Here is a 16,235-nt window from a genome sequence, read left to right as displayed (position 1 = left end):
ACCAGATTTTTTCCTCTTCCTCTCCTTACCACTGAACACAGGGGGCTCGTAAAGGCGAAGACTCTGTCTCACTCATAGAATACACATGGATTATCATTGGTATGGAGAAGTGGGCTGGATTTTCTCCTTAATGATTCTGTGGTCAAATCAGTATCCCCACAAGGTTTATCCTTCACTAGTACTTTCCAAATCAGTAAGGTGTTCTAGCTTAATAGCTAAACTAAATCAGCATTGATGTAGCACTTTAAAGACTAACAAAATTATTTATTCAGTGTTGAGCTTTCGTGGGACAGACCCACTTAATCAGCTCAATCGCATTACCAGTACAGTAACACAGAGGAAGCCGTGCTAGTCTGTACACTATCAAAACAAAAAGCAGTCAAGTAGCACTTTAAAGACTAGCAAAATAGTTTATTAGGTGAGCTTTAGTGGCACAGACCCACTTCTTCAGACCACAGCCAGACCAGAACAGATGCTTTGTATATTGGACAGACTTCTAACTCCCTTAGACAAATGGTCAATGGGCACAAAACAGACATCAAAACACTCCAGATCCACAAACCAGTTAGTCAACATTTTAATGGAATGGGGCATTCTGTCAATGACCTAAAGGTATGTGTGCTACTGAAAAGGAATTATCACACCGTTCTGGAAAGAGATACAGCCGAGCTGGCTTTTATATTCAAATTCGGCACATTAACACATGGTTTAAATCGTGATGGGAACTTTCTGAGACACTATAGGGGCTCGTCTGCATACTTGGCTCAGTCTAATTCTTGACCTTCCCCCCACCCCTCCACTCTCTGATTTGCTCACCTTGATTATCTTTTTCTGATTTGTCCTCCTTGCTTACTGTTTTTGGTTCTCTGTGCCTTAAATATTGAGTCTGTTCTGGTCTGACTATGGTCTGAAGAAGTGGGTCTGTCCCACGAAAGCTCACCTAATAAACTATTTTGCTAGTCTTTAAAGTGCTACTTGACTGCTTTTTGTTTTGATTACCAGTACAGAGTGACATCTCTCTGTACTGTCACTCCGTACCGGTAATGCGATTAATCTGAGGAAGTGGGTCTGTCCCACCAAAGCTCATCACTGAATAAACCATTTTGTTAGCCTTTAAAGTGCTACGTTTCTGCTGTTTTGTTCTGACTGAACAAGGCTACCTCTCTGTTACTAAATCAGCATTGTTTTCTGACGAGCAAACTGGAATGTGTACAAACATGGAAATTCCTCTCTCTTTATCTGAAAATAAACAGATTAAAGTTTAAAAAGTTTATTAAAAAGATACAGTAGGCAGGAAAAATGAACAGCAGGCCCAACTGAAACACAGCATTAGTTGGCACCCTAGCAATGTTAATGAAAGGTGATGAAGAAACCTATTATCTTCCACACTGAGTCTCATACTTAACTGGATATTCTGGTGGCCAGGGATGCACTGCCATGTGGCTTGCAGATCTGTCAACATTCAAAAAGAGATGCTTCCTGCTAATAGTAACTCAGTCCAGGATTCTTAATGGAATTATCAGTGGCTTTATTAAATAAAGTAAAACATAATTAGTACCTATGTACACTGTATTTCCATCATGTGACAGGGTTTTCTTGGGTACAAATTCAGTTAAGACCAAAATCTGCAGATCACAACCTATGAAACTTTTATTTCAAAGAAAGGAAGAAAATAAAGTCTCCATGTGAGAAAGAATACATTGATTATATCTGAACTGAACAATAAAATTCTAAATGTTTCAGAGTTGCTCCTGCAACAAGCTGGCATTTCCTCATACATTTAATAGTTCACTACCCAGAGAGTAAATCAGTGAATGAATGAATCTCCTGACAGTGGCTGTGTCTACATCTGCATTCCTCTTTCAAAAGAGACATGCCAATGAGGGGAATAAAAATGCAAATGAGGTGCATATTTACATATCTGGTGCCTCATTTGCATATTCTTCTTTCAAAAGAAGAAAAGCAGTGTAGACGCGGCTCTTTCGAAAGTAAACCCCATCTTTGAAAGAACCCTTCTTCCCATAAAATAAGGCAAGAAGGGTTCTTTCGAAGATGGGGTTTACTTTCGAAAGAGCTGCGTCTACACTGCTTTTCTTCTTTCGAAAGAAGCTCTTTCAAAAGAAGAATATGCAAATGAGATATCAGATATGTAAATCTTCACCTCATTTGCATTTCCAATTTCACTTATTTGCATGCCTCTTTTGAAACAGAAATGCAAGTTTAGATGTATCCAGTATGATAATTATATACACATCTATTCCTCAAAACAAAAAGCAGTCAAATAGCACTTTAAAGACTAGCAAAATAGTTTATTAGGTGAGCTTTCGTGGGACAGACCCACTTCTTCAGACCACAGCCAGACCAGAACAAACTCATTATTTAAGGCACATAGACTTGTATAGACTAGCACGGCTTCCTCTCTGTATCTATTCCTCATCGATTCAATAGCATTTGAACAACTAGATAGATGTCAAGACGAATTTGCTTTTGGGGGAAAAACAATGCCGTTTTCTTAATAAGAGAAGTGTTCATTGTCCCACTCATTGTCACAGTTCAAACCCCATCTTCAACCACAACTGCAGTATTTTCTTGGTTACTACATCTCGTTATGGAGGAAAATAGAATAACACACTCCCAAGGACAATGAGGGAAACTTACACTCTCCCATTTTCATACTATCCTGTTGATATCATCTCTCTGAGTGTGACTACAATAATCATATATTTTCACTTTTCTCTCTTCACAAGGGGTGTCACTAAGACTCTTCTCTGAGATGTGAAAATGTGAGATCTGAACACTGTGACCAGCTGGGAAGGGTGAGGCCACATCACCCCTTAGAATGGGGGGAATAAGGGACTGTGGGAAGTAGCTTGTGGTAATGGCTGGGCATGGCTCTGTGGCTAGGGGTGGCAGAAGGGGCAGGGCCTCAGGCAAAAGGGGTGGGGCTTAGACCTGCCTTTCTTAGCTGGGCCTTCATCCTTCACCCATGAGGAGCTCCTCCACCAATGTAGTGCTCCCAGCCCACATTGCAGGCCCCAGCCCTGTACGTAGAGATATGGCAGCCAGTGAAGGAGTTGGAGATGGCCGGCAGGGAGTCCAGAACACCGTACTGGCAAAAATAACTTGCGGGTACAGTGTACTAGATTGTAGCAACCTTCTTGCACCTTTGGGCGGCAATAATGTGTCACCCTCCCCCTTCCACATAGCCATGCAAACGCCTCCTGGGTCAGGACCACCAGTTTTGAGAAATGCTGTGTAGTTTTGAGTACATATATAGGGCAAAAATACACAAAAGACCATGAAAGATTCCATGGACAAAACCAGACTTTATGGTCCACGATGTGTGTTCTCAATGGCATGAATTTAGGAGAACCCTATCTATGAGACAGTGTTCTCCAGGGAGACTTACTTTAATACTGAACAGGCTTCTCCATCTCATTGTACAGTCTTCCCCCGCCTTATGAGGGTAATTCATTCCTGAAAAACTCCTCTTTGGGCGAATTCTTGTAAGTCGAAAATGTAATTACCATTAATTTCAATGGGAAAAAATTTAATGCATTCCTGAGCCCCAAAATTTACACTGATTTACGCTAAAACAACACCAAATCCCATTAAAATGAACACAATTACTTCAAAGGTTAACATTAGTTATCATAACACAACCTAACAAGGCATTTTCCCTTCATTAATTACTCTACAATATGTCTGTTTACCTGCAGAGACAGGGGAATGGAAATCAAAGAGTGCCTGGGAGGGGGGCGCAAAGCTGGGTAGCTGCCCACGGCTGCAGAAGTGGGGCCAGTGCAAGGGGACGGGCAGGGCAGAGCAGGGCACGGGAAGGCAGCCGGGCCTGAGTGCAGCTTAGGTTAAGTGGGGAGGGGGCAGTGTCAGGGGTTGGCCACGCAGGGAGCTAGGCAGGCACAGGAGGCCCCCAGTTGGTAACGGTTGATGCCTTGCTCTTGTGGCGCTGTGCGGTGGAGAGGCCCCGCCAGCAGAGGCCGAGGCACTAAATGCAAAGGAACGCCACAGGCGGCAAGCGGCGCTTGAGGCACAGCTGTGCAGGGTGGGCAGCAGTGGCCCCCTAGCCGCCTGGGGAGCGAGCGGCAGGGGCGGAGCCATGATGGGCTGCGCGCCCAGCAGCCACGTCTCGTGGGAGTGCCTGGGAGCCCACGGCTGCTGGCTGGGCTGGGGCGTGCTGCTGCTGCAGAGCTGAGGCGGAGACCCAGACCAGCCACAGGTAAAGGCTGGGCTGGTGGCTCCGGCAAACCGCCGCCAGGCGCTGCGGAGAGACGCACCAGGCAGGATGCAGCTGTGGGCAGCCATTGCCTACAGCCGCAGCCTTTTTCCCACTGCAGGGCGTCCACATCCCGCTGAGGTGCATGAAATTGAAATCGGTCCTCGTAAATTCAAGGAAATGCCTTGTAAGACGAAGTAGGGGTTTTAAATCAAACTCCTTGTAAACTTGAATTCTCATAACCTGAATGGGTGTATCTCAGGGTATGACTGTATGCTTTTTGTAATTTTATTTATAATTTCAGGTTACTTCCAACATTTAATTCACAACCAGTTACAAGTCATAAAACATTTTGTGGAGATTAATAACCAGAATTCATAGAATCATAGAAATGATAAGACTGGAATGGTCCATGAGAAGTCATCAGATACATGCCCCTTCACTAAGATAGAGACAAGTAAATCCAGCTGCACTGGGGCACTCCCCCAACCTGCGGGGCTGGAGCAATCCTCTGCCTTCTGCAGGCAGGGGGCCGCTCTAGCCTGAACAATTAACTGTAACTGGTAAGCTTCAGTTGTTCAGGGTGAAGTTTACCAGTTAACTGGTTAAACATTAAGATCCCTAGTAACTAGTCTTTTAATTAGAAAGTTTTTTTCAAATATTTAACCTAAATCTCCCTTGCTACAAATTAAGCCCATTTCTTCTTGTCCTATTTTCAGTAGACCATGGAGAACAGCAGATCACCATCCTTAACGATTACTAATGAAAGTCATGAATGAAAATGTTTAATAGTACTGGATATAAGACTGCAGGATCCCACTGGATACACCTTCCTAGACTGATAGCAAACCATTGATAACTACTCTCTGAGTCCAATTTTTCAATTACTTGTGCACCCAGTGTAATCTCACTCATACCATATATCCCTAATTTGCCCATGAACATATCATGTGGGGTTGTGTCAAATACTTTAATAAAATCAAGATATACCTTACCACAGTCCAGGACATGGATGGATTTGGATAAGTTTTGTTTACAAAGATAAGTCCTCTAACACGAAGAAAATAATTGCAAAAATTGGACATTTATAAAGTAAGCCTACAAAACAATTGAACTTGCTCATATTGAAGAATGTATGTCATGGTGTTATGGGATGGGCTTGATTATAAATAGGGTTCAGTAACAAAGAACAGCCATTGGTTCTCACAAAGACAGAGTTTTATTGTCACCAATGATTCTCTGGAGGAGAGAGGACAGGGCCTGGCCAGCCTCCACAGTCAGGTTCTTGTCTTCCACTTTCTGCAAAGATCCCTTTATAGTGAGGCAGTCTGGCAAGGAGCATTTTGGCACAGGACTTCCTGTGCAACTTTCAAGGTTTCTGATAGACCTTTATTTCCATCCAAGAGGTCTTCCGTGCGACCCCACTGAGCTGCCATTCTTCCATCGTAACCTCCTCTGGACCTCAAAGTTTGTCCTGGCAAAAGGTCCATGGCGGCTGCATAGGGGACGGTTCTCCTCGCTGAGCTCCTGCTACACAATCCCCTTGGTGTGCCAGACGTTGGTCCTGACAGGAATCAACAGTATTGGAGACCTCCTGGACTATGACCAGGGAGACTGGATGGTCCCCTTGCTCTCACTCAGCACAGGGGACCTTTCAAACTCCTCAGCATGCACTTCACTTGTCAGCCCTACCTCAACTGGGTCCTGTGAGAGGGTGCTCCCCATCCCCCTTCCCAACAACAATGCACAAAACATGGCTCAAAGCTAAGCTGTGAGTGAAAGGCCCCTCTGCTAACAGAACTTGGCTCAGACAGGGCTGAGAGTACACAACACTAATTGGCAATTGGTCCAGGTACAGAATGGTAGGTGATACAGTTCATAAGTTGAAATCTCAAGGTCTCAACAGCTGATTAAAAAAGACCTTAGTAACTACTCCTCACAGATACAGACTTAGGTTCAGGAAGGGGTCTAAAATAACAGCATGACAGATAAGAGATGATCTAACCAAACCATGAGGTACAGGCAGATGGGTGGCAACCTGATGTCAGAGAGTGGAAACCTGACATCAGCAGTAAAGTGTGCTTTGTTTGTACCTGTATTGTCTTTGTCTGACCTAGGGCCACAGTGGAATTCCCACTGTCTGCATTGGTCCATTGTGGCAGGTACATACATACAGGGTATCAGTACAGTATATTATACCTAACAACTGTTATTTGTACCTTACTTGACAATAAATCCCAGCTGGGTGCCTTTGGTCCTTATCTAGTCTGTAGTCTTTGGGGAACCTCCACTAAGGTCAGTGGACCCACATCACTGAACACACACACACGTGCATGTGCACAAGCAATCACCTACACACACAAGCCGCCTTCTGGTTATCATTAATGGAACCAAAGCCACATGAGGACACAAACACAGTAAATCTGCCAAACTACAACAAGAGCAGTAGATGCTGTTCAGGGTTATCTGCTTGGTATCCCCTTCAGGATCCCTGACCTTTACACCTGTCCTTGTATTTTCTGTTTCGCCCAGATGCTAGGGGAGGGTCCTTCAGCTGTGGGAGAATTTATGCCCGCCCACCTCCCTGGAACTCAATAGGACCAATGATTCACTCACATTCAACCTTAACAGGACCAAGGAGAAACATGAGAACAGTCAGAGTGACCAAGGGACAATACGAAAGATGAAACTCAGAGGTTTTAATGGCCAGACGTTTATCCAATATTCAGTACAAGGTTTTGCCAGCGTTAAAGCCAAGTGTATGAAATATTGCTACAAAATAATGCACTATTTGTAAGACAAAGAAGATGAAGCAGAAGAAGAAGAAGCCTGTAAAGTATGTCTCTGTTACTGTCTTTGTATATTTTCAGTCAGTGAAACATTCAATCACCAACATTCTAACAAGGGCTTCTCCTAAAACATTTCCTTCAGCATGTGTCCCAATGGTGCATACACTTTCTGGCTTTGTGTACACTAGATGGTTTTATCGACAAAACTCGTGGAGCGTCTCCACACAAAATGCATTTTGTTGACAGAAACTTTTAGCAAAAAAGCTGCATAGGCACTCTAGGGGATCCTTTTGTCGACAGAGCAGATCAAATTGATTTGCTTTTATGTGGAAATATGATCTGTTGCCAGAAGTTTTGTCAGAACATCTCTTCGGACAGTAACTTCTGTAGACCGTTGCTTCTAGTGTAGATGTAGCCACACAGAATAAGGATGAGGAACTGTAGAAGCTAGATTAAAAAAATTCAGGATCACCACCTATCTGCTACTCTCTAAAACCTAAAGTGTATGTTGAATCAGTGTGAAGTGATGGAAATAAGCATGGCTGAGGGCTCCTTTTGTTCAGAATATCACCAGGTCCAACCATCAGTGGGATTTGTGGTTTGTTATTGTACTTTAAAGCTGGGTCTACACCTAAGCACCCCTTCAAAATGGCAAAAATCGAAGTTTGGCGGTCAAAATAGTGGCCGTCGAAAGGGAGCACCCACCGCCATTATCAGATCGGCATTTCGATCCGCTCTTTCAAAGTGCCACCACAGGTATTTCGAAAGAGAGCATCCACATGGCTCCAAGCCCTCTTTCGAGAGAAGGGAGGCAGGAAACGCCGCAGACAGGGTCCCATGGCCAACAAGCCCTTCCGGAACTGCAGCCAGCCACCCCCTTTAAAGGGCCCCTCCCTCCACCCTCCACTCCACATGAGCCGAGTGCTGCCCAGCCTTTCCCAGCCCAGCAGAGCTCACCCGTGCCCACGATGGAGGCACAGCTACAGCTCCTGCAGGAGGACACCCTCATTATGGACACCCTGCTGGCAGTGCTGTGCACCATCGCTGCAGCTGCACCTGACCTCATCAGGTGGCTGAGTGGTCCCCCTGTGGCCGTGGGGATGCCCCCCCCGGGTGCTCTGATGCCTCTGGACCCACCCCAGCAGCACCGACTGGTGGGAGCGCCTGGTGCTGGGGGAGTGGGGTGAGGAAAGGTGGCTGCAGAACTTCCGCATGTGGAGGCAGACCTTTAATGAGATCTGCCACTGGCTCGCCCCCACACGCCGGTACCAGGACACCCACATGCAGCCAGCCCTCACCCTAGAGAAACAGGTCACGATCATCATCTGGAAGCTGGCCACCCTGGACTCCTACTGCTCCGTGAGACAACAGTTTGGGGTGGGCAAGGTCACCGTCGGGGCTGTACTTATGGAGGTAAGGTGCGGTTGGGTCACGTGTCCCCCATGGGTCGGGGGCGGCGGCTGGGGCGAGGGGAACCCACTGCTGCAAGGGGCCGGATGGGAGGGAGGTAGGGGGATGGACAGGGTGGGGGCTGGATGGGACGGGGGCAGAATGGGCCCCAAGTAGGGGGGAGACAGCCTGCCACCTGCACTAGAATACGTGTCCCCCTCCCTGCCTTAAGATTGTCAGAGCCATCAAAGCAATGCTGCTGCATAGGGTCGTCTGCCTGGGGGATCTGGACAACACCGTCACCGGCTTCCAGGAGCTGGGCTTTCCAAACTGCATCGGCGCTTTGGATGGCACCACATCCTCATCCACACCGCTCCACACAGTGCTGGCCAGAACATCAACAGGAAGGGCTACCATTAGGTGGTGCTCCAGGCCCTGGTGGATGCAAGGGCCAGTTCACCAACATCTATGTGGGCTGGGCTGGCCGCACCCATAATGCCTGGGTCTTCCGGAACTCCGGCCTCTGCCAGCGCATGGGGGCCGGCACCTTCGTCCATCAGCGGGAGATCCCGGTGGTGGAGGATATCACCATGCCGCTCTGCATGGTGGCAGATGTGGCATACCCACTGCAGCCATGGCTCATGAGGCCATACATGGGACACCTCGACCCCACCCGGGAGGCATTCAATCAGCACCTCAACAACACCCACAATGTCGTGGAGTGGGCCTTTGGGCGCCTAAAGGGGCAGTGGAGGTGCCTCCACGCACCGCTGGAGGTCAGGGTTCTCAACGTGCCCCAGGCAGTGGGGCACCTGTATGTCCTCCACAATGTTGTGGAGGGAAAGGGGGATACCTATGTCCCTGGGGGTGGTCCTCCGGCCGGCACCAGCTACAAGCAGCTGGGCACCGCCCCCATCTGCCAGGTCCACCAGGACAGCCACCGCATCAGGGAGGCTGTCAGGCAGGCCTTTGCCAACAGCCACCTCTGACCTGCATGCACACCCACATCCCACACACATCTTCCAACCACTGTCCCCGTCCCCCCCACCCCCACCAGCACCGCACCCACACATCTACCCCCACCCCCCGAGGAGCACAGCACAGAGTGGTGAACATTAAAATTAACATTTATCTACACTATTCGTGTTAACTATGTACAGGGGGTGGGAACCTAACTTGGAGTGGGGTGGGCAGCTCATTCCTGGCAGGGGTGGTGGGCTGCAAACCCCATTGGCCCCTTGAGCCCCTGCCTCCCCAGGTATGGGGTCCCCAGTGGGGCAGAGAGGGTGTGGGGAGCACCAGCAAGTAATGCCGGCTAGTGGACTTGGTGGGGGCAGAGGGAGCGGGCTCAGCGGGAGTGAACTCAGTGGGGCTGGAGGGGGCAGGCTCAGTGGGGGCAGGGAGGGCAGGCTCAGTGGGGGAAGCTGCTGGGGGGGCCCGGAGGCGGGCAATGTTGGCCACATGGTCCTGGAGGGTGTGGCCAATGCCCTCCAGGGTGGTCAGCAGCTTCTCCCAGGCTGCCCACCGCCACTCCATCTTGGACCGGGTGAGCCACAGGTGTTGTTCGGCCACCTTGGCCTGGCACAAGCTGTCTGGGTCTCCTCAGCCTGTTGGCCGGGGGGGGGGCCCTCCAGCCACAGCCCCGATGGTGCACTGTGTGGGGTGGCGTCCGGGCGCCTACAAGGGCTGTGCGGGGGGCTCTTTGGGATGAGGGACAGTGCAGGGCTCTCTCGGCACACGGATGGTGCAGCTGTGTGGAGAGGAAGACAGCGTGTCAGTAATGTGCCCCGGACAGAGGCGACCCAGCTGTGGCCCACCTGCCTGAGCCCACCCCATGAGGTCCCCAACCCCCAAAGGACACTGACCCGCCAAGGGGCCCCAACCCACCCCCCGACGGGCTGGGCCTCCCAACATGGGTGTGCATCCAGGGGGTCTCTCATGCAGGTGACCCATCCTGGCCTGCGGGGTACAGGCCCCAGGTGCTGTCCAGCACTGACCAGCCGCTGCCCCTGTGTGGCTTGTGGCACTGTCCATTGAAGGCGGGTGCTGGGCATCGCTGGTGGGCCACCGCGGGGTACCGCATCCCATGTGAGGGGTGGCCTGTGTGTAGGCAACTAGCCATTGTGTCACCCCCACCCTGTGGAGCAGGTGTGCGCCCCTCCCTGTATGTACCAGAGGGCCCCTCGGTGAGGTCTGGGGATTTCCAGCTCCCTGTTGCCCAGCTGTAGGAGCAGGAGGGGAGGATGATGGTGAGATGCCCCTCTTCACTCAACCATTGCGTGGTCCCCTTGCCCTCCTGGGTCCCCAGTCCAGGCTGCTCCTCCTCCTCCGGCTGCAGCTCCTTGGCCAAGGTGTCCAGGAATGACGGGGGTGGGGAGCTATCCTGGGGCCCCAGGATGCCCTGAAGCTCCCGAAAGAAGGGGCATGTGGCTGGACCAGCCCTGGAGCGGCCGGCCTGTTCCTGGCCTGGGCAGAGCCCTTCCACAGCTCCTTGACCTTGGAGTGCACCTGCTCCACGGTACGCTCCAGGTGGCCCCGGTCAGGAGGCCCTGAGCCAGGCAGCCGAAGGCAGCGGCATTGTGCCACTTGACTCCCATCTCGTGCACGACCTCCTTCCCCTTCCACAGACTGAGGAGGTGCTGCAGTTCCCACTCCGCCCAGGGGGGCCCTTTCTATTTCTCCCCCTGGGGGCACTCGAAGGGGGGGCTGTGGGGCTTGCTGGGAGGCTGGCTGCTGGCCATGCTGCAGCACTGGAGTGTGGGGCTGAAGCATGTGCAGAGGCTGTTCCTATCACGGTCTCAGCTTCCTGCCATGGGTTTCCTGCATGTGTGCAGATTTAAAGCAGCCAGACGTAGGGACCATAGAGCCCTGCTGCTGCTGGCTGGAGCGGCTCCATACTCCAGCTGACCAATGCCATGGTGGACCCGTATTTCAAAAAAGCAGACTGTGGAGTGTCTACATGTGTACTCTTTCAAATTAGTGTTTTGAAAAGGGCCGATCTTCCTGATCTGGGATTGGGGTTCAGATTTCGATGTCTGTGCCTCATTCTTTCGATTTCCTTTCAAAAGATGGTGTTACGCATGTGGACGCTCCTCCCACTCTTTCAAAAAAGGGCCACTTATTTTGATGTTTTGTGCACGTGTAGACACAGCTTAAGATTTTAACCATTCTGAATTTACACACGTGACCGCAAGGCATGTATCTATGCCAGGCCATTGTGATCTGAGATAACTCGAACAATCTCCACCCTTTTCCAATACAGCTAATTTACACACAAAAATTTGATTTTATGAAGGAGATTGGATTACTTGGCCCAATTGCCACATCAAAGGAAAGCACAGAATTTCAGCTACTTGTTATGGAATAAGTCTTTGACGGCTTAGGGCCTAAGCTGTTTTGTTTTTCCCTTTTTAAATACATTCATAACCAAGGTCCAGGTTATCTCCTCTGTCCCCAGAGATCTGCATATCCCACGCATTAATCTCAATCTCTCCACATTGTTGGTTTGGGACTTTCCACAATACTGTGCCTCCCTCACATTCCAAAACACTGTGATAGACTCCTTTCAGTTCGAATCTATTTATTTTTGTGGGGTTTTCCCATTGCTCCTCAGTTAATTTTTAGTATAAAAATGAATGACTAGGTAGGGCTGATTTAGCATTTCCCAGTCAAGTTACAAATTCCAAAAGCTACGTTTACACTAGAGTTTTGCCGACAAAACTTGCAGGTCATCCACACTAAAAATGCATCTGTCAACAGTAAATTGACAGAGCATGACACTTGTTGACAAACTGCTGCTTCTCCCCCATGAGGCAGAATGCCTTTCTTGACAGAATCTGGTGTGAATGCTGTGTGGGGGGGAACAGGGGGCCCTCTGTCAACAAACAGGGCTTCTGGGTCACCAGCCAGCCCTGTCTACTGTGTGTCCAGTTGGTCGTTCTGTTGAGAGAGCGGTGGGGCAGTCCAGTCGCCCTCTGACGACACTACAGATCGACAGAATGATCTGCTTCCATGTATGGCCACGAACTGCTGACAGACGTTTTGTCAGAAGATATCTTCCAACAGTAACTTCTGTCGACAGATCACTCTGGTGTAGACACAGATAAAGTGAGAGGAAAGCTAAAAAATATCCCCTTTAAAATGTGGAGAAAAGGTTAGCTACAGGCTCCCACTGACACCTGGTTTCATCTCAGCCCAGTGGAGGCTTTCCCCGTTGTAGCCGGGAGCTGTATGAATTGCTCTAAAATAGACCTGAAGTTATCCTAAGCCTGCATCTCACCACCCTACCCCACCTCACTACAAAGAGAGATAATTTGAAGCCCAACTGATAAAATTAGACTTTGTGTATGTTTTATGATGCCCTCTAATAGCTGGTCCGCAGAGAACCTAAAGGATCCATTATCATTATTAGCTAAAAGGAAAGTTGCTTTACCTCAAGTGGCCTGTCTTTCAGTCTCACATCCCATTATCCTACTTCCCGCTCTTCAGATGTGTGTGATTTATTGCAGAGTTGGAATAGTATCTACACAGTTAGGATTGTATCATTCCCCATTAAAAAAATCCTATTCTATCCACACTTGAACTTTGGTTTGGAAAATCAGATTGCTTGAAAAATTGCCAGATAGACTCCAAAAATAAAATTTTCCTATAAAAAAATAAAGTTAATCATTACAAAATTGTCTTGAATTCCATTTTTGATTTCCATTTAACCTTCCTTTTACTCCTTTCAGTCAAAACCAAAATCCCTTGTAATACGCCATAAAGTAAAACCTCCTTGAAAAGCCACACACCAGATAACGAAATTAGTAGACAACTGTGAAAAATGTATCAATGATTTTCCCTTGCTTCTGGAAGTTGTTGAGTTTTTGTTCTTGTTTAACACGCTATTCACATCAGCAGAAGCAAAATCAGGCACCAGGGGGTTGTTTTACAGAGATGTGGAACGTCCTCAGCTCTCAGTGACTTCACAGGGAGTTGCTAAATCAGGTTCCAAACCTGCAGGTGAATGTTACTTACAACTGTCACATGGAAGCATGAAGTCATGTCTATAGCCCAGAGCTAATACAGTTTCATTAGCAACCCAGGCCTCAGCCATTCCCAACCCAGGCTGCCTGTACATACTCTGCCCCCTCTTCCCTTGACCATTCCCCACCCAGGCTCTCTCCCACACCCAGAGGGCCCTCTAATTTTTTCCATCTGTGGGTAGAATAAATTTTATATGCATCAAGCATGTGCAGATATGAACCACCAACAGAGCACTCAGGGCCTGCTGTGGGTGGCTACAGGCGCTCAGCTGGGCCGTACCTGACTCTCTCCTAAGCAGCCACCCAAGCGCTCAGCTTACAGGGATCACAGGCCCAAACCACCAGCCCAGCTACCATGGCCATCCCCTGCCCACCTCCTCCACAGACCAGCCCTGACCCAGCCTCCCCCCACCGCTGCCCAGCGTCCCCCCCTCATTGTCCCTCTCACGCCAGCCCCGACCCAGCCGCTCGCAGCCCAGACCTCCCCCGCCCAAGGCCATTCACAGCCCACATCTGCCCCCCAACCCCAGCATCAGCAGAGCCACGGGCTCCCCGGGCCGGAGCCCCGCCCGCTCGCACGCCGGGCGGCCTGGTAGAGCCGGTCGGAGCAAGCGGCGGGCCGGTATTTAAGGGGACGGCGAGAGCAGCGCCGCTCACTAGCAGCCCCAGCTCCCAGGCGCGGCCCAGAGCAGGGCCGGGCTCCGCAGCGGGAGGGTCCCCTCAGCGTGTGGCGGCGGCGGCGGCGCAAGTCCCGGCCTCCCCTCTGGCTCCGGTGCCGTGTGGTCTCGCCCGCCCCCGCTGCCATGTTGGATTGTGCGGCCGTGGGAGCCGGGGAGAAGTTGGAAGTTTAGCGCCGCTCCCGGGGTGGGGGCGATCGGGCGGCGGGAGCCGGTGCTGCCCCGCCCCGTCCGGTCCGGTCTCGCCGGCCGCCGCCAGCGGCCCCCACAGGTGACGCGGCTCCGCTATGCAGCCGCTGTGAGGCCGCTGGGCCAGGGGAGGCGGACGGCGAGTTGCGGGAGGCCAGGGCACCGCGCAGCCCCGGGGACCGGCCCCGGCCATGAGCAACAGCCAGCAGCAGCAGCCGCCGCCCCCGCGGAGGGTCAGCAACGTGGGCTCGCTGCTTCTCACCCCGCAGGAGAACGAGAGCCTCTTCGGCTTCCTGGGCAAGAAATGCGTGGTGAGCCCCGGCGGCGCGGGGGGAGCCCGGCGCTGGGGAGGCCCGGGCCGGTGGGGCCCTGTGCTGCGTGGGGGCGGTTCCCGCCCGAGGCCTTTCCCCGGGCCAGCTGCCGCGCTGGGCCCCCAGAGTAGCGGGGAGCTGGCCGTGGGGCGCCGCGCGGCGGGCTCCCTGGCCGGCCGGGGGCTCGGCGGGGGAAGGGGCGCGAGGAATGAATGGAGCTGGGCAGAGGGCGGCCGCCGCCCCCGCGCTCGGAGGTGCGGGGCGCAGGTGACTGGGCGCCGCCTGCCCCTGCCCTGGGCTCCTGCAGGGGGAAATGCGGCCGCTGCTCCCCGCGAGTAGAGCCTGGGGGGGCTTGTTTCCCCCGAAACTCTCCTACAGGCCTCGCCTCCCCCACCCCGCTGGCTCCTGGGCTGCTGCCATGCGCAATGGAGCCAGCGTCTACGCCTGCTGGTTCGGGAGGGCTCGGGAGTTGGGCCTGGCTGTGGAGGAGCCGGGAATGGCAATCTCGGAAAGAGCTACGGTGTTGCTGACACGGCCCTTCATGGGCCTGGGTGATGCAAAGTTGCTTAGACCTGCTCTTTCAGCTGTCCTCGGGCTGGTCTCGGAATGCTGCGGGCACCCCTGTTCCTCCTTCCTGTTCCTCCTTCTCTGTCCCCATACCTGCTGTTGAGTACTTCCCATAGGTATGTGTGACCAGGGCTCGCCCAACGTGCGGTGCAACTAAACTAGGACTTACTGTGGGAGCGAGTCAACAATCGAGCTATTGCAACATCCGGTAGAAAAGTTTAATCCCTTGGCAAGGCAGAACAGATCTAGTCACATTGCACCTGCAGCCGGATCAAAGGGAATTCACAAAGCTATAGGAAAACTCGTAGGAGAGATGGGTTTGACTTGTTTTGAGGTTGTCTGTCCACATGAGTTTAACCTGAACAGTGGATTCAGACTAGCAGATGCAGTAGTTCTCTTGCTGCTCTGGGCCCTGCCAGAAAAACAAATACAATAAAGTTGATTCAAAAGCCTTTTATAGACCTGGTCCTAGCTACCTGAGTTAGTTTCAGGTTTCCTAAGTGACTTCTTGTACTCTAAAGGTAGAGGGAAAGTTGTTTTGGGACTGTGAAAATGGAAATATTACTGTTTATATCTTATGTCTGCCAAAGAGGAGCTGTGACATACTTTCCGACAGTTTTGAAGGCTTTTGGAATCAACCCTCATTGATCTGATATAAAACTCATTGTGCATAGGCTGTAGTATGGTATGTTGACTTGATATTCTTTGTATGGCAAGTGCCTGGAACATCAGTAATAGATGCACAATATTTTTGTAATTTTATTGATTGTATGTTTATAGTCTAATTTAATATGTATTTTTAAATAGGGTGTCATTAACAAGTTTTTCCAGAAGTCACAATGATTATGCAATTTAATTGAGATCTGATCAAAGTGATTAATTTTTTATGCACACAGATGACATAAAATTATTTTATACTAATTTAATTACAACAGATTAAACCTCTCTAGTCCAGTATCTTCAGGACCTGACTACTGCCAAATAAGAGAATTTGCCAGACCATGGGACATCAATAGAGTTTAGCAGGATTATCAATGCTTCCAGTGCATATTGGG

At 50.5% G+C, this 16,235-nt stretch overlaps 1 protein-coding gene and 1 long non-coding RNA gene across 4 annotated transcripts in view; one reads left to right on the top strand and one right to left on the bottom strand.

The window, feature by feature from the left end:
• Window positions 1-6,913: 6,913 nt before the first annotated feature.
• LOC142023883 (uncharacterized) lies at window positions 6,914-15,294 on the bottom strand. The gene is made up of 2 exons (XR_012648334.1): window positions 15,186-15,294; window positions 6,914-7,461 (listed from the first exon to the last, which is right to left on the bottom strand). It is a non-coding gene; the product is annotated as an uncharacterized LOC142023883 (long non-coding RNA).
• Window positions 13,997-16,235, top strand: part of WASL (WASP like actin nucleation promoting factor) — an 83,753-nt gene continuing 81,514 nt past the window's right edge. Inside the window, exon 1 of one of the 3 annotated variants that reach the window (XM_075015285.1) lies at window positions 13,997-14,613. Coding sequence is in view for 2 of the 3 variants with exons in the window: in XM_075015269.1 (XP_074871370.1) it covers window positions 14,494-14,613 (120 nt within the window). In the remaining variant the exon portion in view is untranslated. The remainder of the gene's footprint in view (window positions 14,614-16,235) is intronic. The other 2 variants (XM_075015269.1, XM_075015277.1) reach the window with 2 other exon arrangements.

The sequence above is a fragment of the Carettochelys insculpta genome, chromosome 1 (assembly GCF_033958435.1).
Source record: "Carettochelys insculpta isolate YL-2023 chromosome 1, ASM3395843v1, whole genome shotgun sequence".
In the NCBI taxonomy this organism is placed as follows: domain Eukaryota; kingdom Metazoa; phylum Chordata; order Testudines; family Carettochelyidae; genus Carettochelys; species Carettochelys insculpta.
This window is presented reverse-complemented; position numbering and strand designations above follow the sequence as displayed.